This window comes from Python bivittatus, unplaced genomic scaffold, assembly GCF_059951505.1.
Source record: "Python bivittatus isolate LINGU-HERP-01145 unplaced genomic scaffold, Pbiv_v1 ctg000220_np1212, whole genome shotgun sequence".
Lineage (NCBI taxonomy): Eukaryota > Metazoa > Chordata > Lepidosauria > Squamata > Pythonidae > Python > Python bivittatus.
This window is the reverse complement of record NW_028277048.1, coordinates 23914782-23941079: the sequence shown is the minus strand read 5'-3', so window position 1 is coordinate 23941079 and position 26298 is coordinate 23914782. Positions and strand designations below refer to the sequence as shown.

General features: G+C 41.5%; 2 protein-coding genes, 1 long non-coding RNA gene and 2 other non-coding genes across 9 annotated transcripts; 4 read left to right on the top strand and 1 right to left on the bottom strand.

Annotated features, from left to right (window-relative positions):
• The first annotated feature begins 3511 nt into the window (after positions 1-3511).
• On the top strand, positions 3512-13162 carry ATG101 (autophagy related 101). Of its 5 annotated transcripts, none has more exons than XM_025166693.2 (3): positions 3512-3582; positions 6782-7041; positions 11982-13162. In XM_025166693.2, the coding sequence occupies exons 2-3, from the start codon at positions 6790-6792 to the stop codon at positions 12384-12386; spliced, it is 657 nt and encodes a 218-aa protein (XP_025022461.1). In that variant the 5' UTR covers positions 3512-3582; positions 6782-6789; the 3' UTR covers positions 12387-13162. The 5 variants fall into 5 exon arrangements, with proteins under 5 accessions (XP_025022461.1, XP_025022460.1, XP_025022459.1 ...); XM_025166692.2 differs by having other exon boundaries at positions 3533-3619; XM_025166691.2 differs by lacking the exon at positions 3512-3582 and adding an exon at positions 3631-3787.
• Positions 8321-14537, bottom strand: LOC148216302 (uncharacterized). The gene is made up of 3 exons (XR_015795702.1): positions 14488-14537; positions 10176-10354; positions 8321-8420 (listed from the first exon to the last, which is right to left on the bottom strand). It is a non-coding gene; the product is annotated as an uncharacterized LOC148216302 (long non-coding RNA).
• Positions 14538-14936: 399 nt separating this feature from the next.
• ATP5F1B (ATP synthase F1 subunit beta) lies at positions 14937-22178 on the top strand. The gene is made up of 10 exons (XM_007428277.4): positions 14937-15119; positions 17002-17184; positions 17778-17952; positions 18436-18557; positions 18805-18989; positions 19454-19612; positions 19851-19973; positions 20217-20429; positions 20674-20875; positions 21954-22178. The coding sequence occupies exons 1-10, from the start codon at positions 14987-14989 to the stop codon at positions 22049-22051; spliced, it is 1593 nt and encodes a 530-aa protein (XP_007428339.1). The 5' UTR covers positions 14937-14986; the 3' UTR covers positions 22052-22178.
• Positions 17227-17298, top strand: LOC112540644 (small nucleolar RNA SNORD59). The gene has a single exon (XR_003084724.1). It is a non-coding gene; the product is annotated as a small nucleolar RNA SNORD59 (small nucleolar RNA).
• LOC112540643 (small nucleolar RNA SNORD59) lies at positions 18669-18740 on the top strand. The gene has a single exon (XR_003084723.1). It is a non-coding gene; the product is annotated as a small nucleolar RNA SNORD59 (small nucleolar RNA).
• Positions 22179-26298: the final 4120 nt, after the last annotated feature.

The window sequence follows — 26298 nt, the reverse complement described above, 5'->3', positions numbered from 1 at the left end:
CAGGGACTTGTCCAGGCAGTCGCCGCAGAATCGGTAACGATTGAGTGCGGATAAAAAAGATAAAAAAAACAAAAAAAAACCCTGATTCCCTAATGTATATTGTATCAACTATTAGATATTAATTACCAAGCAATTTTTGTGAAGTTCCAATACTGTACTTCACATAGCAAACTCCAGATTCTACTTTTGGAACATTAGATGTTAAGGGATTACAGAGAAACAGTTCCTCTAAGGCACTACTTTTAAAAAAGTTTTCTACTTCTTGGTTTATAGAACTGTACTTGTAGCACTATCGTCAAAGCAGAATTTTCTGTTATCATGCATGGGTCTAGGCTGGCTACCAGCCCTTGTTCCCTTTTGCTATCAAAGCTTTGCTCAGGCTAGACACCAGTTAGAATCAGATACTTGAATGCCTGGCTTCTAACATACATACTTACAACTATCTCCCGGTGTTTAAAATGCTATTGTTCCCATGTAAACTGTAAAAGACTGTAAGCCAACACACTAGGTACATATTGTCAATTCTGCCACTTTTAAGAAATTAGATTTAGGTTCCTGAAGGAAGTTACATATTTATGATAAATATAATTATGATTGGACTGTTAGAAATGCCCCTTTGAATTACTGTAATTAAATCTGAATATGCAGAAAATGAAGCTTTTAAAAACTTGAACAAACAGATTGTTGAAACAATATTGAAACCCTTGCAGAGTACTCAGTGATTTCTGAGAAAAAGCCAATGTGTGCTATTACTTCAAGTCCTTGATTTCAAGAAGAGCAATTCCCAAGGAACAGTGATGCAAACTAGGGCTGAGTAACCTAGGAAATGAAACATTCAACTTTGTGGTATCTTAGATTGCTTTCCTTAATGACCCTGACAGTAGTAATAACAACTGATTTACTCCGAGTTCTTGTTTGTCCACTTAACATGCAAGTTATTCAATACAACATAATGTTTTGGAGAAAAAAAGGCTCAAGTCTTCTGAAGCTTGAAAAATCATCAGCACCTAGATCTAGCATGTAGAATTCAAAGACAGATGAGCTTTGGCATTCAGTTCTAAATCCAGAGGTGCTTTTTGATTCTATGACTTTATAGTACAGTGCACACATAGTTTCCATATAGATAGGGAACTGAACAGTGCAGCAAAATGGAATTCTAGTTCTTCACCAAATATAAATATACTGCCTTTGAGTCAGTCTGGACTCCTGGTGACTTAAAGCCTTGAATTTACAACATTTCTGAAATAAAATTTGTGTATTCCCTAATCCCTATAGGATGAAAATGTACCATACTGCCTTTTTCCAGACTGCATTTGCCACTTCAGCTTTGAAACATTGTGTGCGTGAAAAAAGAAAAGCATTAAGGAAAGCAATAAGCTGATCTAGATCTTGCAATTTGGTCTTGAGTTCTGACAAGTACTGAATAACGTCAAGCAAAAACACAAAGTCATACAGCCAATCAGGATAGCTTAGCTCAGCTACAAGTTATTTGTCTCCAAAACAGTTTCCGTTCACTTAACAATTCATAAAATTTAATCATATTCACCAGGCTCAAGGATCACACCAGAATAATAACTGACTATTCAAGTTCTTTCAAGAACTCTTGAAACTGATGGTTGTTTATTCTTCTATGTTTTGTTAATATTAATACTTGATGCTGTTACTAAAGAAACCCTAACCTCTAATCTCAAAGCCAAGATTCAAGTCATAGGAACCAAACTGGCAAAAGCACTTACAAACATGGAAAGATCCCTGTCCTTAAAACTTGAGTTTAAAAAAAAATTCCAAGGAAGAATTTAATGTTTTTATTATTAAACAGGGCAGTCATTACAGCTGCACAATTCTGGGATTAACTCAAATGGTTAAATTCAGTTGTGGCCCTAACTCAGTAATACTGAATATACAATAGGCTATGCCAAAATGTGGCAGATTTTTAGAGTAGCATGTTATGTACATTCAACCAAGCATGATTTACTCAGTAAACCATACTTAAACAAGCTATGTGTTGGGTGAAATCAGCACTGTTTCTCAGCCTGAAGTAGAATGAAGAGAATCATATGCACTGCCTGCACATCTGGAGAAAGGGTAGCCTAAAAGAAAAATAAAATAAATGATGCTATCTTAATGCATTTTTTCAGCACTTCCATAGCAATTCATCCAAACAGAAATGAAGAAATCCTATGACTAACCAAGTTTTATAAATGTCAGAGACAAGGAATCTACATTTCTAGCTGTCAGCAGCAGGAGCAATTTTAAAATGTTTGCCACCATGAGCCATTTACCTTTTCAATGATTTTACTGAAATATAGAGATGCCATCAAGAGATGTCATCAGTAGAATAATTCCATTTTCTAATTATCTAAGGGAAAATAAACCCTTATATTGCAGTAGGGTATAAAGAAGGGAGCCTCAAACATTGGGAGGTCCATCACTCGAAAGGTAACACAGTAAATGGGGGGGGGGGGAGATCCAGAATTTCAGGAGCAAAGATGAAAAAGAAAAATTGGATAAACTATCACTTTCAGTCATGCACTTCAGATACTTCTCCCCAAATTCAGAGTACTGTAGATATCCTTTTATTTTAGTCACCAATAAACAATTTTTTAGGCTGCCTTTAAAGATTATGAAATTGAAACCTTAAATATGCGTGTTCTTATTCCCATATTTGTGATCAAATATGGTGATATCTTTTTGGGAAAAAAGGCATGCGTATATATAAACATCTTTTAACAGTCTCTTTGATAGTTTTATCAAGGGTTTTATTTGTTTTAGTGTATTATTTTGTAACTAGTATAGATCACCTTCAGATCTTTGATGGTTGAAAGAGATTACACTTCTACAAATATGTTAATATCTATATAAATACAATGGTGAGAACCAGACGTGAGGCTTTATAAACAACTGGACTGAACAAAGCTCTTTAGCCAGCAAAAAACCCCAAAATTGATTACTATATGTAGTTTTTACTCTATTACTATGAAATTACCAAACAAATAAATAAATACATACATACACTGCCAGAAGAAATATAAAGACGCCTTATTTGTAATAAGTTGGTTTAGATTCTAGATTTTGTATTTATTTGTTGGCTGTTTGTTAGTTGTTATTGTTATTCTCTTTGCTCTTTATTCTTATCATTATAATGGGGTTATTTTGTACGCTGCCCAGTCACGCTGTTTGAGTTGGGCGACCTTATAAATCTTGAAATAAATGAATGAAGATGGAATTAGAAGAGATACAAAGAAAATCTCGCGAAGCATTGCTGCAAAAAGAAACGAGGGAAAAGCAAACGAGGGGAAAGACGCACAGAAGACGCGGAAATTGATATAACCCGGCAGCTGCCGTTTTTAACCGCAAACATCAACGGTTCGCGATCACGCCAAGACTTCCCGTTCACACAGACCGCCGCTCAATCAACTTCAGAACTCCCGCTTCGCGTCGACCTTACTCTTCCGGTATTGAAGCCTCTTCCGGTATTGAAGCCCGGCGCATGAATGACGTATTATGCCCTGCGCAGAAGGAGGCGAGAAGGCGCGTGCGCACTTGCAGACGCGGCCCACAGTTCTCGTCAGTGCAAATTAGGTACTAAAATGCTGTTGATCTAGCGAGGCACGTAAAGGTATGGCAAATCTGCCGTTGGCTCCGCGGTAGAAGAGTGAAGATGTTAGCCTCGGAGATCGCTCTTTGTTCCGAGAAATAATGTGATTTGATTCGCCATATGCTGCCGTACTAAATCTGTAGCCATGACCCAGAGTCCTGTTAATAAACAATGCCTTCCTTGTCAATGGTCAGTATAAAGCAGCGGTTATCACTATAAGGTGTAGGAAAGATGCAAAACCTTGTGCCAGGAGTAGCATAAGTCGGTCTAGGGAGATCGGGCTCAAAAGGACGACCGGCCCTTGTTTCTGTAGAAGAAACACGCAGATACAGCTTTTTTTCCTCCCTCCCCTACTTCGCCGCCAATTAAAAAATTGATATTTTGGGGGCTAGCCTGGAATTTTCTGGACGGGAGGGGGGGAAACTGCATCTTGTTGCGCAGTCTCGCACGGTATGAAGCGAAAACAAATGAATAAACTCCCGCCCTCCATTATCCATTTTTGTACAGCGTCTCATGTTTTTTAACCAGTAAAATAAAAAGCATCACCCAGCTTTCAACCTTACAGCGCCCTACAACCGCGTCTTCGATTTGTAGGGGGCAGCAAAGGGCGAAATTGATTCTCGGCCGGAAGTTCCCCGTTCATGATTTCGTCCGCTGTCTGTGGTTTGTTTTCTTGGATGGTACCAAGAGCGGCAGGGGAAAGGCTATCGGGGATTTATGTTTTAAAAGCCTGGAAAGGGGGAAAGGCCCTGTGTCAATGAAATTCAGACGCTTCTCCCTACGGACGGGTGTCCAGAAGGGAGAATTGTGGCGGGAAGAATAGCTCCGGTTCGCTCTTGAGGATGATTTTTCAGACCCCTCTCTCCCACGCTTCCTTACTTGGGCTAATCCAAAGATTAAGTTGCTTGTCTAGGGAGGCACCCGGAGCTGGGACAGGTGAGTTACCAGCTGTTCTTCTCACGGGGGAGACCTCTGCCTTTTATCCCCCCCCCCACCTCCCGGGAGGCGCGAGCCCTCGTCTAGACGGTTGCTTTAGTTACCCACGGCCCCCCCCCCCGGAAAGCCTGGGAATGTTTTGGTCACAGCACTGCGGAAATCACAAGAGGCTCACCCCCCTCGGGGGCTTTAGGGCTTTGGAACAAAACATGTTCTTCTCTGGGGGGGTTCAAAAGCCAGTGTGGTGTAGTGGCGAAGGTGCTGGGCTATGTAGGTTTAAAAGCTTCAGACAATTAGATCATTCAGTAATAAATGTGACCTCATGCGTAGGCAAAAGGATGCCTATACTTTTATTATTGGATAGATGGGTAACTTTAAATGCAGTTTTTCATGTTATAGTGCTGCTGGGTTGAGGACTGTTGCATCTTCCAAAATTCTTGGCAAATAATGGGATTTTTTTTTTTTTTTGGTTTGGAGATCTGTTTCAACCCTTGCATTTGATGACACAAGATACTGAGTTGTTATAATATTGGCTCTATTCCTTTTGTTTTGTTTTGTTTCCAAAGAGCTAATATTGGTTGAAAAATAACTGTTAAATCAGTTTGAGGAGTAAACAACTTTTATAGCATTATTGGCTTGGACTGTCTGAATTTTCAGAAAGCAATTTTTAAAACTTCTGTAGAATTTAAAACTGGTTTTGATTTGCCTTAGAGTGCTTCTTGGTAATTTATTCACTGTCAGCATTTTTATTAGAACTTTGTAGTTCCAATAACTATTGCTTCTTCTGAAATCACATATTTGTTTTGGAAGACTCAGTTGGGTTCCTAACCAGTACCCATTTTTATAAGAAGTTGAAGAAATCATATTAAATTGATATTATATTTAGCCTTTCAAATAACAAGTTTAAATGTGCTGTTTTGTAAATCAGTAGAAGGCTGCTTTAAAAGTATTTTTTAAAAGCTTAAGGTTAATACCAACAGGAGAAGTCTGTTTCATATATACTAGATACTTCAGAAAATGTCTCTTGTAATTGCCATGCTATTAGAGATGCTGTTCAGGAGTTGCTACATTAGCTTACATAGTTTCAACATGCCTTACTACTGCAATATTTTGAGTAAAAATCTATAGGATTGTTTACATAACTTCAGACTGATAATTCTATGTCAAAGACACATTTGTTCTTGACTACAATATTTGGAAAACACCAAGACAGTTCAGTATTTTGGAAGACATCAAGTGCTTGTCTACGTTTTGCTATCTGAACACAGGAATTTTTACAATGACATACAGTTTTCCAAGGTGTTTCTAAAGCCAGTCTGAAAGCTATTGGGAGTTGGGAGCAAACGATTGTTTGGCGTGAATCTTTATGAGAACACCATTGCTATGTTGAAAGAAAGAAATGTACTGTTACTTGCTGCAGCCTGAGATGACAAGTGCTGAAGATGTATGGTGGTTGCATGTACAGTGGTACCTCGGGTCACGAACTTAATTCGTTCCGCGACTCTGGTCGCGACCCGAATTGGTCGCGACCCGAATCAAATTTTCCCATAAGGTTCAATGTAAATACGGTTAATCCGTTCTGAACCATATGTATTTTTTTTTTAAACCACAAAAATATGACACAAAGTACAGTACAGTACACTATGAAGAGAGAGAACGCTAACCTTGCTTGAGGCATGGAGGACAGGAAGGCGGGTGCGGAGGCAGTTATTGTTTGGAGGGAGAGTCCCCCTCCCTACAGGAAGCCACGACCACGTGTCACGGCAGGGAAAATGGCCGCAGATCCTGTTCGTCACCTGATGCGGAGTTCGCGAACGGAAGCAAAATTTTGCAAACGGTGCTGTTCGTGAACCGAATTGGTCATGAACAGAAGCGTTCATGACCCGAGGTACTAGTGTACCTAGAAGCGCGCAAAGTATTTCATTTTGAACTGTTTCTAGCTTGAAATTTACAAAACCACATTTTGAGCACAAAGCTGCTAACCTGAGCAGAGAATGGGACAGTTTTGAGCATTTCTGAAGTGATTCAAGCTTAAGACAGCTGTTTAGTATGCAAGTCAAAACAATTACAAAATCCTCAAAATGGCAGGTTTCATCCTATTCTTTAAAACAATTTGGAACTAGACATTTTGCATACTACTGCTTGTATTACTTGCCACCTGGACATACCCATCCTCTACAGAGGCTAATTTTCCATTCTGCTTATGTAGCTTTTTTTGAGGGTTGCTTGCTTATTTTTCCTTTGCAGAAGTCACAATGAACTGCCGTTCAGAGGTGCTGGAGATATCAGTTGAGGGTCGCCAGATTGAAGAAGCTATGCTGGCGCTTTTGCACACCATATTACTTCATCGCAGCACAGGGAAATTCCATTACAAGAAAGAAGGAACTTACTCGATTGGGACAGTTGGCACACAAGATGTTGATTGTGACTTCATTGATTTCACCTATGTCAGGGTTTCTTCTGAGGAGCTTGATCGTGCATTGAGAAAGGCAGTTGGAGAATTCAAGGTAAAATGTGTTTATTTTGTAATGATATGGTGCTCCCATGGTGCTTGCTCAGAATTGTCCTTTGGTCCAGAATACAGATGCCAGATAGTTACCAGGCTCTTTCCAGGATTAATTCGAAATGTTAGTTTTAACTTACAAAGCCCAAACTATATTGGGATTGGAACATCTCTGGAATCAATGCCCAGAAACTCTGTTCCTTTGCTGTATTCCTTTACTATTTGTCGGGTAACAGGTGTTCATAATCTTTGCACCCAGATTATGGAACAACTTGTTTAGGGAAGTATTCTTGACACCATCAGTAGACATCAGTTAACAAGCTGTGACAACAGTATTATTTCCATATTATTTAAATATTTATTCTCTTTATAATGATTTAAATTATTTCATTTAAATTACTGCATTTTTGTTTATTATGTATTTATTTTGTTTCTGTATTAAAACAAATCTCAAAGCAATTTACAATTAAAATGATAATTACAGTGAAAAACCATAAGTTTACAAAATTTAAACTTTCATTAAAATAAAAAATGCAAAATCAGCAAGATAACTGTTAAATGTAATAGAAAAAAGCTGGAATAGAAAAGTTAAAAATCATACCATCATTAAAATAGTTTTGAAAGACCTAGGACTATAAAAATGTCTTTACGTGGCACTAAGAAAACAATAAGGATGGTGCTGGTGGGGGAGCATTCGAAAGCCAGGGGGCTATCACTGAAAAGGCCTGCTCCCGGCTAGCCACTCAACACATTTCAGTATGACTTAGAGTGTGAGAACTCTATGAGTTTGAGTAAGAACATACTGACGGAGGTGTTCCTTTAGATTCTATTGTCTCAAGCTGGGAAAAGCTTTATAGGTTAAAGTCAACATTTTGAATTGGGACTGGAAACAAATGGGGAACCAATGCAGATAATTAAGAATGAGCAGGATGTATTCATATCACCCAGTTCCAGTAAGTGCTGTTGCTACAACATTTTGTACTAACAAGTTTTCCAATTGTCTTCAACAGCTGCCCCATGTATAATGCATGGAAATAATCTACAGAAGTTACTAGGGCATGGATTACTATAATGAGGGTATTTCTGTCCAATTAAAGCCAGAGCTGATGCACCAGTCTGAGTTTGTAAAAATTGTTTTGCATCAGAGACCACTTGTGTTTCTAAAGTCAGAATGGATCCAGAAGTATGCTAGGCCACATGTTTAATCATTTGGGGGAGTGCAGCTCCATCCAAAACAGTTGGAATTCTGCTCATCTGGAAGGTAAACTATCCACTAACCATATCCCTGTTTTCTCTGGAGTGAGTTTCGGTTTGTTGGCCCTCATTCAGTCCATTACTGCAACCAGGCACTGATTCAGCAGTTACAATGTCTCACATGGACCCCTATGAAAAAGCAAGATAGAGACTAATATCATCAGCATACCAATAACATTTTACTCTAAATCTCATGAGTAAATTCATTCAGTGATTCCATGTAAAAATTGAACAGCGTAGGGGATAAAATTAAACCTTGCAGAACTAGGCAACATAAACATCATGAAGAAGGCTATCCAGGTATGAGCTGAACTACTTGAAGCCCATTTCACTCACTTCTAACATGGACAACCTCTCCAGAAGAATATCATTGTGGTGGTATCAAATGCAAGCAAAATTCCTCCAGCATTGTCACAGTGTAGGCTTGATAATGAATTCTTACTAGTATTCAATCAGATTTAAGATGAGGCTTTTTCCACCTGTGTGTTATTCTTCCAACTGCCTGTTTTGCCCTCAGCTGAAATGTATACCAAAGGGCTGAACGGGCTCTGCACTGGGAAGAGGAGATTGAGGAGCTATTGTTTCAACTGCCCAAATTGTTTAAACTGTAGCCAATTTTTTGACAGGGATGTTGGAGAATCCTTCAGAGCCTTCTGGAAGCCACTGGAATCTGTCATTTTCTGGGATGATAGGGTTCCTCACCCCTGCAGCGAGATATAGTCTCTGCAAACCTCAGTTTCAACAGAAAATAGTCTGTGACAGAAGAACAGATGTAAACATATTCCCCTTTTCAAACCACCATCCACTTGCCCACTAGGAAAAAAGAAATCCAGAGTATGACTTGCCACTTGTGTTGGGGCAGTTAACAAGTTGAGACATTCTGAGTGGCTCCTGCAAAGCAGTCCCAGCTTGAATACTGAAGTCTTCTAGAGCCAATATTCTAGGAGTCCTCAACATCAAATCTGAAACCACCTCCATCAGATCAGCAGAATGGGCAGTATACCAGCAAAAAACTCCCGTTCCAAATGCTCAACACAAAATGCAAACATTCTAGATTGCCACTTGAATAGACAGCCTAGAGAAAGAGAGTTCCTGTAGACTATGGTTACATCTCCTTCCTGATCCCATGATCTGTTCTGGTACTTTACTGGATTTCTAGGAATGCACAGCTGGGAATGATCAATAGCCTTAGATCTCAACCCAGATTTCAGTTTGACATGCCGTTTAGTACTTGTTTTCTCTTACTACTGAATGTGTGTACAGTGGTACCTCGGTTCACGAACTTAATTCGTTCCGTGACTCTGGTCGCGAACCAAATTGGTCGTGAACCGAATCAAATTTTCCCATAAGGTTCAATGTAAATACAGTTAATCCGTTCTGACCCCTCCGAATTTGGTCGCCAACCGATTTTTGATCGCGTCCCGAATCAAATTTCCCCATAAGGTTCAATGTAATTACGGTTAATCTGTTCTGAACCATATGTTTTTTTTTTTAAACCGCAAAAATATGACACAAAGTACAGCACGAAGAGAGAGAAAGCTAGCCTTGCTCGACGCGACTTCTGGCATGGAGGACAAGAAGGCGGGTGGGGAGGCAGATATTGCTTGGAGGGAGAATCCCCCTCCCTACAGGAAGCCGCGACCACGTGTCACGGGAGGGAAAATGGCCGCAGATTCTGTTCGTAACCCGATCCAGCGTTCGCGAACGGAGGCAAAATTTTGCGAACGGAGCTATTCGTGAACCGAATGGTTCGTGAACAGAAGCGTTCGTGAACCGAGGTACCACTGTATTATACTTGGATTAGAATAATGAGGGATATGAGTATGTCTGTGCGTATTTAGAAATCATAATTTTTAAATACTCATCTTTATCATTACTACTTACATATATGTAAAGGGAGCACATGCAGGTTGTAGTACATGACTCTGCACAAAGAGATACAGGTAGTCTTCATTTAGCCACCACAGTTGGAACTGACAACTTGGTCATTAAGTGAAGCAGTCACTAAGTGAAACCGCAACTGTGCTTACAATCTTTCTTCAGCTTTCCTTTGCTTTACAGACCTGCAAAGATCATAAATATGAGGATTGGTCACAAAATTACTTTTCCATCACTGTTGTAACTGCAAATGATTGCTAAACGAGGCAGTTGCTACCTGTATCATTCTTTCTATACTTGTGAAATTCCCCAGCAAACCAAATGCACTTTTTAAATTTTTTCTTCTTATAGACCAGATTCCTGCAACTTCTAAAAAAGTGGCCCAGTTTTATGCCACTGCTTCTGTGACTTATAAATGAGTGATCAAAACAATCCAATAGGTTTGCTAAAAACATGTCCTGTATTTTTTGTTTGCTGAATGGTTTGCTGCTTTTAAATTGGCATTACCTCATTGTATATATTTGATTACATTTTATCTCTTTTGCCTAAGGATATCTAAAATCAAATAAATCAAAATAATATGCTGCATTATTTTCAGTGAGGCTTATTCCTGGATAAATATCTATAGTACTGCAAACTCACTAACTGAAATGGAAAATATGTTTGATTTCTGCTTTATTATCCCTCAGTCAAATACTTCATTTTTTGACATTAAGTAAATTCCCTTCATGAGTGAAAGTAAAGAGATCTGCTTGGTGACATCATTTAGGCCAGGCTAGCCTCAATACCCATTATATTAGTATAAAACTGCTTTGCCTAATCCCATCCCAGACTCCATTTCTTGATTATGGTATCTTCGTTTTGGCAAATGAGAGATTTTACAATAGCTGCGGAATAAAAAGCTTTCTCCTCCCCTGCTTGAGTGCAGCCATTCTGGCCTTTAAGGAATATGTGCAAGAGACAAAGAAAGAACTTGAAAATCATATGCATTAATATGATCACTATTTCAATATTATGTTAGAAGTACCATTATTACCTCTTGAAAAATGTGCATATTGGTAAAATTCTGTGGATGCTATTTATTATTCACAGCTTTCCACTGCAAAAGTATATTATGCTCAACAATCATTTTGTAAATGATTTGTAAATGGCCACTGTTATAAGGCAATTATTCCTGGCTGTACTTTATACATTTCACTGTTAATAAGCCTTTTCCTTCTCTTCTGCTGCCATGAAAGTAAATATATTATAAAGCATGCATCTGATGAAATTCTTGGTACATATGAAAGGTTATGTCATAATGTTATCTTTAAGGTGCCACAAGATGCTTTATTTATACTGCAACAGGCTAAAATGGCTATTGTTCTAGAAAGTGTTAAAGTTCTATCATCCTTTTTTCAGTAAATTAGGATTGGTAATTGCTTCATTACCTCCCCTAGATAAAAATGTCAGTAGCCACTTCTGTATCTGCATAAAAGCTGTCCAGCCTCTACAAGTTACTATTATAGTAATATTTGTCAAAATATACCAGAAATAGATGTTGAGAGAATAGTCAATATTTATGCCCATGTGGGCATACTATCAGGGCCTTTCTTCAGGTCTTTTTATTAGAGGGTGACATGTGAAAACAAAAAACATTGTTTCTTTCATTAGTGAGGCTTCAGTTTTAGAGTATCTCCTCTACAGAAAGAGTAAACCGCACTGAGCATGGCATAACTTTGTTCTAAGTAACTATTCATAATATTTCACTATACGTGTACTTAATTTGGAAAATTATTCCTGTGAAACACAGAATAATGCTTTTCCCCCCAGGATGCACTGCGAAACTCAGGCAGCGATGGGATGGGCCAAATTTCCCTGGAATTTTATCAGAAGAAGAAATCACGATGGCCTTTCTCAGATGAATGCATCCCTTGGGAAGTTTGGACAGTCAAAGTAAATGTAGTGAGTCTGGCTAATGAGCAGGAACGGCAGATCTGTCGTGAAAAGGTGGGTGAAAAACTTTGTGAAAAGATTATCAACATTGTAGAAGTGATGAACCGACATGAGTACCTGCCCAAGATGCCTACTCAGTCAGAGGTGGATAATGTCTTTGACACAGGGCTGAGGGATGTCCAGCCCTACTTGTACAAGATTTCTTACCAGATCACTGACTCACTTGGGACCTCTGTCACTACCACCATGCGTCGCCTCATCAAGGACACCCTGGCACTCTGATGTCCAGGATATCATGGACCAGACATTTTTGGAAAGCAACACAAGCCAATGGTTTTCTGCTCTCATTTAGCCTCAGAGCACTACATCCATTAATCTTGGAAATTCTGGGACATCCATACACCCTGTTCTTATTCACTAACCATTACAGGTCAAGGCTGGAATTAGCTTGGCCGCCAGTTCACCAGGTCCCAACTTCTTTCAATTGCATTAGGGAATAGAAACCGGGAGTCCTCTTCAGTGTCCTTTTCTGTTAAACTAAGCTTCATTAGATGAACTACAGTGTCTGTGGGATAAGATGGTACGCATGCTTCATAAGTATTTTGCTAATACCTAATACCCATAGGATAATACCAACATTTACGCTATCAAGAGCCATAAACCTGATATGTAGACTAGATGCCCTGATTTCTTAATTTTGAAATCTTCTACAAGGCTGCCAAGGCTGAGGCTACTTTTCTTGGCAAAAAGGGTGCCTTTCTTCCCGATTACCTAACTGTTAGCTCACCTTTGGCTTTGGAATAATTAAATCTGTTAACAAGACACTTTTGCTTCTAGATGCATGACTTCAGGGTGGGAGTGTGTAAGGGTCTCAAGCCTTCCCCCTTTTTTGTGAGTGACAGTTACAAAAAAGGAGCCATTCTACCATTCCTATTTTTCAGTAGAGTTTGAAATCTGTAGCTTGTATTTCTAGAAAAGGAAAATTCATGTTTTGTATATATTTTGCCAGTGTAATATTGTATGTATAAAAATAGTCTGAGAATAAAAAGAAAAGAAAATTCCTGTCTTTTGTGTCATAACTTTCTACAATATAAAGTAGCTTTGAACTAACATACATTCAAAGAGGTCTAAATTATTCCAACTTGTTCAGTTTTGGTTGATGTTTAAATCAGTTTCAACTAGTTTGCTTCCTGATTTGTTTTTCAGCTTTGTTTGGCAAAAGTGAAGCTTGGAAATGCAACATAAATTCACACAATGAATTTGAGCTATTCTTTGTTGCTCAACCTAGTTTTCTTACTGAGACACAATAAAAAAAATGGAAAACCAGATATGCTTAATCTAAGATTCCTGATAATTTGGAAGAATGTCAAGATTTATTTGCCACTAAAATCTTGGCTTATGAATATATTGAGAGATATTCTAATCCAATTAACATATACTTACTATTATAATGAGGTGAACTGTTAACAACCCCTTCCTTACCCAGGTATATACAATATACATTGTGGAGACCTGTGTCTCATTTGCACAAAATGCATTAATAGTCCTGAGATTAAATCTTCATTCACTGGGTTTAGGAAATTATGTTCACCTTTTAGGACAACATGTGGCAAGCATGGCAGAAATATGCCTTGAAAAATTAAACCACCTAATTAGATCTATCCCTAGTTATTTAGCCCATTGAAATAGTGAGTTCTAGCGAGAGATTAATCCCCTACCCACCCAGTAAATGGGCAATTTATATGATAATACAAGAGACCTTTACAATTCTGCAAAGCAGCTAACAGATGTAAAGAATATTCCCCAAATTATCATGTAACTCCAAATTCCAGCTTTAATGTGGAAAGGAAGGCAGGATGCACTGGTTCGTCTTATATTTTCAAGTATGGGTTATTCTCTAAGTTGATCACAAAGTGCAGACATTAGGTATGTGTTTTGCTGCAGTATTAAAGTGTGCCCCCAATCTTTAAAACTGGGGGATTCCTGGCATGTATAATCTTATGGAAAAGTGTTAAAATCTAACATATGGCCCATCCTAAATACCTACATTTTTTCCTCCTAAATAGAGATTATAGTGTTCATTACTTAATTTACGCATATTTACTCAGAAGCATGCCTGTGGATTACGTTACCCTGATTCTATGGGGAGTTAATATTCTTAAATTGCAATCCTTTGTAGTTATACTGGAAACCTAATGACCTAACTTAGGTCAGAACCATGTTTTATATAAATTCAAATCGATGGGTTTAAATATGGTTAACTGCACAAAATCATAGCTTTTCAGTTAAATGTAAATCTGATCCGAGTAATTCTTAATGCAATGTAACGTTTCGTAATGTTTTCATAGCTGATGGTCGGACACCGTACATCTCTACGACCTACCAAACCACCGAAGCTTTCAGTTGACAAGGACAAACCTAGGACGCGTGTTTATCCTTCTGTATAGAAAAGAGCACTACCCCTTTAAATTTTGTAGCCGCTCTTTTTTCTACTCATTGGTTAAAAAGTTCCTTTAGAGGCGTAGCTTTTAAAATCTGCCCAATTACTAAGCAGGATGTCTTTGAAATGCATCGATGCTGCCCAATACTAGAGGCCCTTAGTGAAGCGAGTAGCCCATGCCCAGGAAGCTAGCATTTTCGTATTTGGAGAGCTCGGCATATGCCATAGCTCCGCCCTTTGAAGCCTGAGCGACGCAGAGAATTAAGCCTTTTCCAATCAGCAAGGCCTCAAAGCAAGTGAGTGACAGGAAGATGCCCCAATTGGACTTTAGAAAGGTAAACGTTGCTGACCAATGGCAGAGTCAGAATTTATAAAGCGAGCCCTTCGGAAAGCCGATCAAGGTTGGCGGTAGGGCTGCTCATCCACTTCGCCGGTGGCCGCCATGTTGGGGTTCACGGGTCGCCGCTGCGCCTCTTCGGCCGCTTTTTTGCTGCGGGGGGCGCGGGGCGCGTCAAGTCCTCTCCAGGATCTGCTGCAGCTTCGGGGTGGCGTTGCTGCTGCTGCCGCTGAAGCCCGTAAGTGGTGGGCGAAGAAGAGAGGGAGCTCGAGGGCGGGGTCACCTTGCGGCCTAGTGGTGGGAGCTGGGCTAGGCTCGGGATGATTCCAGTCCGAGGAGTACCGAGAAAGGCATCTGCGCCGAGGGTGTCGCTTGGCCCAGAAGAGAGGCTGCCTCCCCATCTAATCCTGCCACGTCTCTCTGCGTTCGAGAAAGAGGAAGCGGGGTTCTCGCTTACCGGCCTGCATCGGGCCGCTTGCCTGTTTCAGCCTGTTGGGTTCTCACGACTCCCCGGGCCACGTGTTAGACTCGCGTGCATGAGCCCACCCGAATTCAGAACATGGTTGGATTCAGTGTATGTAAGGGGACGGCGTGTTGCCTGCAGCGCCTTCCTCTGACTCTGCAGAAAGCCAGATGCGGACTCCGCTCATTGATTGCGTGCCGGCGGTGTCGCCTCTTAGCGACCACATAGACGGGTTTTCTCCATGACGAGCTGGTCCTCCAGGCCTTGCCGACCCCGTTAGATACGGGGAAACGGTCGTTTCGGGTCTGGTCTTTCTGCACGGGCGGGAAAGCGCCTTGGTGCGGCTGCGCCGGCCCCACAACTGTCGCGGCGCATCCTGCTTTCAAGGTGGCCGGGGACGATGAACACTGTCGTCCGCCGCATCCGGAGAGTGAAGAAAGCGGCCTGGGACCGCGGAGCTGACTGCTCCTTTCCCGAGGACAAAGATGGCGTCCTTCGGCATGGAGCAGCCATGGGGAAGGGTTGCCGACGCGTCCGGGGCCTTTCAGGTCCTGGACGCGGTCGTCGTCCCCTCGTTTGTGGGTACCGTAATTGGAGAGCGTGGCGAAGGTGCCGCCTCTTCTCGAAAGAGGAGCAGGGCCTTCGGAAAGAAAAGCGCAGCAGAATGGCCGGGAAGATAAAACGGGATTGCCGGTGGTTCTCTGAGATCTCGGCATGACCCTCCTTCCACGAGTTTGCATGGTGCGTGAGACAATTTTAAATTGGGTATTTAAGGATTTCAATTAATAACAGGATTCGGGAACGTTGTACAAGAACTGATGTTTTATCTATGGGGTCGCAAGGAGTCGAAAGCGACTTAATGGCACATAATCAAACGTTGCTTGATCATTGGTTCCCTGCATGAGTGTGGGTGGATGAGACATCCTTTCTATAATCTGGCTGGGAGTGTGTACAAGCCAGGCTTTATGGGGAAGGGATTTTATCAGTAATTTGTTGTTAGTGAGGGGGAGCTCTATGGGCCTCTGCATTTTGAATTTCTTCAGAGCTTATAATTGGCCCTTGAGAATTCCAGCTGTGATAAAGAAAGGCTTCCTTCAAAGAAGTGTTTACCATTACTGGTCTCCTGGATGACCACTGCAAAAGCCTGGCGTTCTGTAGCTTGTAAAGGTGTCGCAGAAGCCTTGAAAGATCCAGGGGTTCTTAACATTCACACTGATGTAGCAAAACAGTTCTTTCTTTTAAAGTTTTTCTTTAAAAACTTGCTACTAATGCAGTGTTAGAATAAGATCCTTTCAGAACATAGGGGAAGCCTGAGCCTCATTTTCCTCCAGAGTTCTGTATGTGGGAGTGAGGGAACTTCTGTATTTGACAAAAATCTAATCTCTGACTGGATTGCTGCTTTGAGTGATTTTGCATAGTGCCAATGTCAGAATTACTATTATTTATAAAATGTATATGCTGGCCAACTCCCAACGACGTGGGGCATTTGGAATGCTGGAAATTAAGTTACAGACTGAAGTTCTTTGAAGTTACCCTGAAAGAGGAGAATCTCAATCTTAAAACTTCTTTTGCATATTTGGTTTGTTTATAAGTTGTTGAATATGAAGTTGTATAATTAAGCATCTAATTTGTCTGATGGTTGTGCTATCTTTTCTAGGTCGGAACTATGCTCCACAAGCAGCTCCTGCAGCTAAAGCTGGAGTTGCCACTGGACATATTGTGGCAGTCATTGGTGCTGTGGTTGATGTCCAGTTCGATGAGGCCCTGCCACCAATCCTCAATGCCCTTGAGGTGCAAGGCAGAGATACACGCTTGGTGCTAGAAGTGGCTCAGCATTTAGGTAAGTGTCATTGATAAACCTGGCTTTAATCCTGTTAGTGCTCCTTGTGATGATCAATAAAAATGACTTTCGTTCTTCTGAACGTAATGAAGCCATATTTATGATCTGAAAAGGAAGTTTAAATCTGTTAATCAGGAAGCTTTTGATGGCCCTTCAATGAAAGGCCAAGTAGGCTAGCAATATTGATTGGTATTGTGGACCAGTCTAACCTTTGATGAGCCTCCTGTTATGTCTCAAAGCTCAGTTTGTCTCTGAAGCTCTCAGATAAGAGAAAAGAATACTTAAAATTTTGCCTGTCTGACTTGGCATCCAATACCAGTTAATTTTTCAGCCAAAATTATTTGTGTTAAAATAATTTTCTTGACTCAATAAATTTTGCATATCTAGAGCTGGCATCACCAGTTATGTAACATGATAAAAGGTACATCATTTCTAAGAACAACCTTCTGTCAACTTCCCTAGAAGCTATTTGGATTCTTTTAGTATTTATTTTTACCATGGCGGTAAAATAATTTTTCCAATTACATAAGATATTTCTGTTGCTCAGGCATTGTGTTAGGGTAATGGCATCTGTTATGTTTTTTCTGTTGCAGGTGAGAATACTGTTCGTACCATTGCTATGGATGGTACTGAAGGTTTGGTGAGAGGCCAAAAGGTCTTGGATTCTGGAGCACCAATCAGAATTCCTGTAGGACCTGAGACCCTTGGCAGAATCATGAATGTGATCGGAGAGCCAATAGATGAAAGAGGTCCAATAACGACCAAACAGTAAGCATGAATTTGAGGGAAGACAATGAGGCAGCCATCATTCTTCATATGGTCGGCCTGCTTAGCTGGTATTCCTCTTCAACTAAGGAACATTATTTCAACTGCAGAATCCCATCAGTGAAATGGAAATGGAGAGACAACACCTATATACGCTGCTTTCCATGCCACTTCCCAAACATTTGAAGGGGCGAGAAAACAATTTCACACATACATAGCATCTGAATTATCTACCTAACCAGGAAAAATGGTCTTGAGAGTCATAGTGGATGGTTCAGTGAAGATGCGGACTTAGTGTACAATATAGTTGCTATGGACAAGGCACATTTCATGCTAGGGAACATGGAAAGGAATAGAAAATAAAAATGCCAACACTGTAATATGAAATATGACTCTGAAATATATGTCTGTATTAAGAGAAATATGTATTGTTTGGTTCACCTTGGAAAAGGATATACTTGACATGTGACCAATTACCTTTTTCAGGTTTGCTGCTATTCATGCTGAAGCACCTGAGTTTGTGGAAATGAGTGTGGAACAGGAAATCCTTGTGACTGGTATTAAGGTTGTGGACCTCCTTGCCCCATATGCAAAGGGTGGTAAAATTGGTAAGTTAAACCGGGTAGAATGGTGAGTTGAGTTTCCGGAGCTTCCTTGGATTTTAAATCATTAGCAGTCTCAATGTTTTACCTATACCTGGTACAGGGTTAGTTGTCTTTCCTTCATTGATGAGCAAAACTCATGACTTTCGTTCTTCTGAGATTGCTGAAGCAACTCTTCTTCTGAGAAGGAAAATGGGAAATTGTAAAGCAGCTCATAATCATTCTCTGGTACTGAAGCAGCTTTTTTCTTCAGGTCTGTTTGGTGGTGCTGGTGTAGGCAAGACTGTATTGATCATGGAGCTGATCAACAATGTTGCCAAAGCTCATGGTGGCTACTCAGTATTTGCTGGTGTTGGAGAAAGAACCCGTGAAGGGAATGATTTGTACCATGAAATGATAGAGTCTGGTGTCATCAACCTGAAGGATACCACATCCAAGGTAAGCAAACTAGTCAGGCTCTTAGCTGTGGCCCTAGGCTCTAAAAGTGCAATATGGGTTACCTTAATATGGTGTCTTGCTTGCACCAGAAATTGGCTGTTATTCTTGAGGGCATGCAGTTTTCAATTTCCAATTTTGATCTTGGGTCATATGTTGACAGTACTAGAGAAAGATCAAGGACTGAAGGGATTTCTAGTGCACCTGGAATATTTTGAACAAAATATGTAGTGTACAGGTATTATGAGACAATCACTCCATTGAAGGAATTACATAGGCTGGAAGAGGAAGTAAATTATTAGAAAGAAGCAAATCCACATTATGTTTCAGAAAGAAATTAGAGTTCATAGGATAGTAAGAATATAATACACCAATTCATTGTAATGAAGCTGGAAAATTTTAGCCCACATGCTAATGAGTGAGATAACTAATACTGTGTTACTTTAAGTTTCTTTGCTCTCCCACAGGTTGCACTCGTTTATGGGCAGATGAATGAGCCACCCGGTGCTCGTGCCAGAGTTGCTTTGACAGGCTTGACTGTTGCTGAATATTTCAGAGACCAGGAGGGTCAAGATGTACTGCTCTTCATTGACAACATCTTCCGTTTCACACAGGCTGGATCTGAAGTAAGCTTTAAACTAATTTGTCAATCAGAATGGAATGGATTAATGGTAGGATTCTGAAAAATGCTCTAGTGATTTCAGGTTGGTTTTTGGTCCACTCAAGGTTGCTTGTAGTATTAAGATTGGGATCTGCCCAAATTGGGGGCAATGGAAGCATGGATGGGGTGTCTAAGACTTTTGTATCTATAAACGAAGAGACCTTGTCAACTGCCAAAGATTTTAAGCATTTCTTCTCTTCCAGGTATCTGCCTTGCTGGGTAGAATCCCCTCAGCTGTGGGCTATCAGCCTACTTTAGCTACTGATATGGGTACCATGCAGGAGAGGATCACAACAACAAGAAAGGGATCTATCACCTCTGTGCAGGTAATTTGCTGTAAATATGTTTCTCCATTAAACTTAAATTTTCTACCAGTTCAGGGTGTGCTATGTTACTGTCTGATTTCTGGAGTGAAGGGAATTCTGTTTTCATCCCTACCATTCCCTATGGGATTTGATGCAACTGCTCCCCTCTTAAATAAAGAGCTGCACAAAGCTGCTAATGGTTGGCATTAAAACTGCCTGTACACCTGGAACGTTAATGTAGTAAGCCTTTTTCTTTCTCCCAAGGCCATCTATGTGCCAGCTGATGACTTGACAGATCCGGCTCCTGCAACCACATTTGCCCACTTGGATGCCACCACTGTGCTGTCTCGTGCCATTGCAGAACTGGGCATTTACCCAGCTGTAGACCCTCTAGACTCTACTTCACGTATCATGGATCCTAATATTGTGGGGCAGGAGCATTATGATGTGGCCCGTGGGGTGCAAAAGATCTTGCAGGTGAGTAGGGAGCATGAAAAACATGGAATAAGGAAAATGTTCCAACCTGTGAATGAGTGAACACTTTAAATTTTGTATTCAGAAAATTAACACATTTTTATAGCAAGTGTCACGGTTTGGTGATATTGCAAGCCAACAACAGAGCTGTTTGGAAAAGGCAGAATGTAGAGAGGATGGCATGTGGCTTGATCTATTCCACAGTGCCCTTGCTGTCTCATCTCACATCCAGGCTTCCTCTCTCTAGGACTACAAGTCCCTCCAGGATATCATCGCTATTTTGGGTATGGATGAATTATCTGAAGAGGATAAGCTGACAGTGGCACGTGCCCGTAAGATCCAGAGGTTTCTGTCCCAGCCTTTCCAGGTGGCTGAGGTTTTTACTGGCCATGCAGGCAAGCTAGTGCCTCTGAAAGAAACAATCAAAGGATTCCAACAGATTCTGACAGGTATGTACCGCAACAGAAACTGACAGCCCCTAAAGGTGCTTGGCACCTTGTTGTCACGTGTTCTCGTTGATAGTTTTCCCTATTCCAGTCATAAGGCATCTGCTGCATTGCAACCTAATTGCTTTTCAGGATGTGTGTATAGGCATATTTTCCAAGTTATTGTCTATTGGTCAGCCTACTGTCAACATTTTTCTATTCAGACTCAGGAAAATAATAACCTTCTGTAATGGAGCTATAAATAATTACAGGTAGTCCTCAGTTAACCACTCATTCAATGACCATTTAAAGTTAAGATAGCGCTGAACAAGTGGTACCTACGACCAGTCCTTGAAATTTTGGCTGTCCCAGCACTCTCGTGGTCATGTGATTATGGACTGGGTGCCTGGGAATCAGCTTGCACTTATGGTTGCAGCATCCCACCATCACATGATCACCATTTACGACCTTCCCTGCCAGCTTCCCACAAGTGTAGTCAATGGGGAAGCCAGAGAGAAGGTCACAAGTTCCTGCTGCTTTTTCTCCTGAGGAGCCCTTCTACGGTGCCTGCAGCACCCCCCACATCCCACAGCCTGTAGTGCACGCCTGGGTGCAGCACCACAGCAGCCACCAGTGCACACTCCTGCACGTGGCAGCAGCCATCCCCAGCGCCACCGTGCTCATGCCACACCACAGCAGCCACTTACCCACCAGCCTGCTTGCAAACCGCCCAGGACTTGCGACTTCCTGCTGGCTTCCCCATTGCCTTTGCTTGTTGGAAGCTGGCTGGAAGTTGTGAGGAGATCCTTGCATTACAACCCACAATCCTCGCTTAATGATGGCAGTGGGGACTGCCAGGATTGCCGTCACTAAATGATGCGGTCACGTGACATCATACTTTGCAACCACATTGCTTAGAGAAGGAAATTCTGGTCCCAGTTACCATAATTGAGCAAGGACTACCTGTATAGGTAAGCCATGGTGTGCAGTTACTATTTGTTACTTAGATAGAATGGGCAAAAAAGGCATGTAATCTTGATCTCCTGTTTCCTCTAAACAATTTTGTTGGTTGCAGTTCTTGACTTTGTATCTGTCTTTGTAGGAGAATATGACCACCTCCCAGAACAGGCTTTCTATATGGTGGGACCCATTGAGGAAGCTGTGGCAAAGGCTGAGAAGCTAGCTGAAGAACACTCATGAGTCTACTTCTGAGGCAAAGCCTGTATGCTTTCAAATGTCCAGTAGTTCACATTGTTCCGCCTCACAGCTGGGGAGTTCTGCAAAATATTTAAAAGTTTCCAATAAACCATCTGGTACAATCATAGAAGTAGTTAATGGTCCTGTTGCAGCAGGAAGAGAAGCACGTGTGCTGTAGCTTGAAGCAGACTGAATTTGCTGACTCTGGGTTGGCTGACCAAGAGTAAGGGGTTTTTCTTGCTGACCGTATTGGAAAGCAATGTTGTACTTTTTAATTCCAATGTGGTGATTACCCAGAATATTCCACAGAGAGAATTGATGTAAAATGGATTGATGCAGAAAATCCTTCTACACTTGTAAAGATCATTCAAGTGCTGGCACTTGCTGATTCCTTCCTCCTCCCTTAAGCATTTGCCAAATAAGACAGATTAGCATAGTTAATATGCTGGCCTGCAGCCAGCCACTCATGCAGGCTCAGATTCCTTGAAGAGCAGTCCAGAAATTCCTCTGAATATTCTAGATAGTGTGCATTTGAATCTTGATCTCCCTGAATAGGCTTTTTTTTTTTTTTTTTTGTCTGTGCTCAGTCATTGCTGACCCTGCAGTGACTGCTTGGACGAGTCCTTGCAGTTTTCAAGGCAACTGTTCTTCGGAAGTGGTTTGCCAGAGCCTCCTTCCTAGGGCAGAGCCCAGCTGGCGAGCGCAGGAAGCGGGGTTTCCGTTGCTTCGCGCCCTTTTTGGGCATGCGCGGTTTTTCGCACTTACCGGCAACTGCTCCCAACTCCTTTTTTTGCAAGGCGCCGCCAGCATTTTTCCTCCCACCGGAGTGAGAGTACCCATTTATCTACTCACGTGAGTTTTCGACCTGTTGGGTTGACAGGAACTGGGGAGGAAACACGAGCTCACCCTGTTTAACGCGAAGGCTGGACTCGAACCGCTGAAGCGTCAGCCATTTCTGGCCAGCAACTTTCAGCGTCATTAAGCCGCTGCGCCACCGCGTCCCCCTCTGAATAGGCATGCTTGCTACGAATTCCAAAACTTTTGTAGGCAGCTTCACCCAGGCTTGGCCAAGTAAGTGGCAGTTTCTGTAATGCAGTTAAGTGGATACAACTCAAAGATCTTTGGCTGCACAAGTGTTTGAAAAGACCACTACTTAAAGAATGCCAAGGTGCTCCCAAACCTTGATCCTCAAATAGAATCCAAAGATTGATTGACACTCAAACCTCTGGCGTTTCTACAGCTTTATGCCAAGCCACGGCACTGTCTGTTTGGTTTTGGCTTAAAGTATTGTGTGAACCGAGTTCAGTAAAATGGGGCTAACAAAACTATCTTGGTGTGTAAACCTAAAAAAAAAAAAAATCTGAATCAACAAGCTATTTTTAAAGCCTTTAGCCTAGGCCTAGGCCTATATGTGAGTCAGGGATAAAAGAGGCAGTGTCCACTTTGGCTATTTCAATCTTGGGCTAACTGTGGTTTTTAACTACTTAAGCAATTTCCTCCTGAATCTTGTTAACTGACTTCTACACTACACTACACATCGAGATGTGTTTCTCTTCCCCCTATCCACCGTGGCTATTAAAATTGCCTTTTGGGGTGTGGGGGGCAGCAGTTCTCTTTTCCTTTACCTGCTGTAAGGAGAATAGGCAACATTAGCCTTGATGTGACTGCCCAGTACACACAGTTTGTCATCAAAAACTCATTTTAAAGGTGTTAAACTTGTTATGCCTTGATGCTCTAAGAAAGAATAGAAATCGATAACAATGCCTACAGTAGCTGTGAAATGAAAGTAATTGGGATTAATCAGCTGAGGCTCAAGGGATCAGTAATTGCTCTACTATCAATTTCTCAAGCTTATTGCTCTGTTTAGGTCTGGAAGTGTTGAGTTACAAACTCTCCTGACACCATTTCAAAAACAAAACAAGTCCATTTGGCAAAGGTTATTTCTCATAACTAGGTCTAAAGCAAGTAGGGCTTTTGTTAAGAAAAGTCTTTTTCAAGGTTTTCTTTTGTGACTGATAAGGCTTAGCACACATTGGTTGTGTCTTCCTGCAAAACTCAGATTTGATAGTTATGTACCCTTTATTACATTTCTGCAATTAGAATTGACACAATTAAAAGATCAATGGTAAAAGTTAAACATTAGGAACAATTAAAGCAAAATTGTACCCCTCATATGCTTAGGATGAGAGATTTCTAGTAAACCTAGACAGGATTCACAATTGCCTTGCACCATAATGGAGTCTGTCTGGGATTTGATGTGTTGTGTGCCTAGTCAATTTTAGTTAACTGATCAAACCATGCAACGTGTGAACCATGGCATATTCTGTTCAAGGGAAGTAGAATTGTCTGTTTCATTCAGTCTAGGATCTTAATCCTAGAATTAATCTTAAAACGTTCATACTTGCTATAGGAGTACCTGGGTGCCTTTCCAAGTATATTTGATGCTCATGTGACCCTAATACATTTCATACATCACCTGTGTGGTTTACACAATGATGGTCACCTTTGCATCTAACTGCAACAGTAGCTAATTTCCTGGCTAGGATCAGCTGGATGGGACAGGTTATTGACATAGATCAATAGCCTAACTCCTATATGGGTCAGCCAGTCCTTGTGGACCACCCCTTTTCCATGAAGCTCATGCCTGGTAGGATTCTGCCTGGCACTACTGGCCCAGCAGATCTAGCCACTCTTATCTCCCTGCAATTTTACAGCAGAATTTAATTGCTTGTACACACTGCAGTGGCTTCCTTTGCAACCTAGTGGTCTTAAGTCCAGAAAGGATCCAATTTTCTTTCTGTACATTCTAGGCTCTGCAGCTCTATCATTGTCCTATCTTACAGCCAGATGAGCCTGAATGGAAAAGAGGCTTTGTAGGATGCGAGTAGTCACTTTAGGAGAGCTGTTCAGCTCTGCATATCAACTGTAAAGACAGGCAACAGATGCCGTGTGTTCTTTACACTGCATCAAAATCAATTTTATCTGTTGCAGATTGCCTGGCCTGGGGCATAAGAATACAGGAGCCTGGGAAAAGTACATTAACTACAATTTACTAGTGAGGATATCCAAAATAGTGGTGTAATGGGTAGGTGTTCCTGATAGTTCCCACTGAAGAAGAATGTGGGGTAAAACAGGAAAGGGGTACTGTTCTATTCAAATGGGGCTGAAGTATAACTTGGTATGCTTCACTGTGGTCCATGCAGCCTGGGGCTTCTGGAAGCTGCAGTTCAGACTTCAGGGGATTCGTGAGTTCTCTGCTCCTGGAATATGATTCAGGATCAGATCAGACCTTGGCTGATCTACAAAGCCAAATGAATACAACCCGATTAATATTTGGATAGGAGATCGCAGAACTGTAGGCTAGGCTGGGAAGTCAAAAGAAGATGGCTTGAAAAAGATGGTAAGCCACTGCTGCAATACTGTTGAAAAAACTACATAGATACACCCATGAAGTTACCAGGAGAGGAACTCAAAGACTCGACCTATAAGAAAGAGCCACGAAGAGCAGCAATCCTTGAGTGGTGGCCAAAAGAAAAACTGGGTGGGAAGAGCCATAGGGCTTGGAAATCGCACAACACACCAGGCTAAAATCTGTCTGCCTGGTTTATGCCTCTGTGTTGTGACAACTCAGCTTGTATGGTTAGCTGATAGTACACTGTTGTGCCGAGGCCAGCAGTTGGGTGAATGGAGTGAACCACAACCGAGTCAACCATATGTAGCTTACCCATACAGCACAGCCTCCCACCCTGGGGAAAGGATAATAAGTGAGCATGGCCTTCCCTTTGGATGTGTCGGGTGGCGAAAGGCTGGGATGTGTGGAGATAGCTTACTCTGCCCTGACATCCTTCTGGTGGATTTGTAAAGCAAAAATCCCCCTCTTCTGTTTCACTAGCCACTGCAGTGGCCAGGAGAGCGGGGCAAAGGGTTGGCACCTGCATACGTGCACCTTTCCTGCGTAGGGAGGATGCTTGGCATCTGATTTGCATGCCCTTTAAGTAAAAGAACAGGGAGGAGACACTGACAATAAAGCAATTGCTGAAGGGAAAGGTGCGAAGCAGTAACGTTCAGCCAAGATGCCATTTTTCTTTAGCGCAATGCAGGTCGGGGAGACGGAGGCCGGAAACGTCCAAGCAGTTAACTCGAGCAGAATGACTCTCTCCTTTCTTAGCTTATGCACATGGGATGGTCTTCCTGGCACCCTCTAGAGTGTGAAAACAGCTAGATCTTGGATGCTGGAGGAAGGGTCCAGG

Excerpts from the sequence above, each read along its gene's own strand:
- ATP5F1B (XM_007428277.4), top strand. The coding sequence starts at position 14,987 with ATGTTGGGGTTCACGGGTCGCCGCTGCGCCTCTTCGGCCGCTTTTTTG. Across the intron at positions 17,953-18,435 it reads GGTCCAATAACGACCAAACA|GTTTGCTGCTATTCATGCTG; the intron begins GTAAGCATGAAT and ends TACCTTTTTCAG. Across the intron at positions 20,430-20,673 it reads GGGTGCAAAAGATCTTGCAG|GACTACAAGTCCCTCCAGGA; the intron begins GTGAGTAGGGAG and ends TCCTCTCTCTAG.
- ATG101 (XM_007428279.4), top strand. The coding sequence starts at position 4,441 with ATGATTTTTCAGACCCCTCTCTCCCACGCTTCCTTACTTGGGCTAATC. Across the intron at positions 4,535-6,781 it reads GGCACCCGGAGCTGGGACAG|AAGTCACAATGAACTGCCGT; the intron begins GTGAGTTACCAG and ends TTTCCTTTGCAG. Across the intron at positions 7,042-11,981 it reads AGGCAGTTGGAGAATTCAAG|GATGCACTGCGAAACTCAGG; the intron begins GTAAAATGTGTT and ends TTTTCCCCCCAG.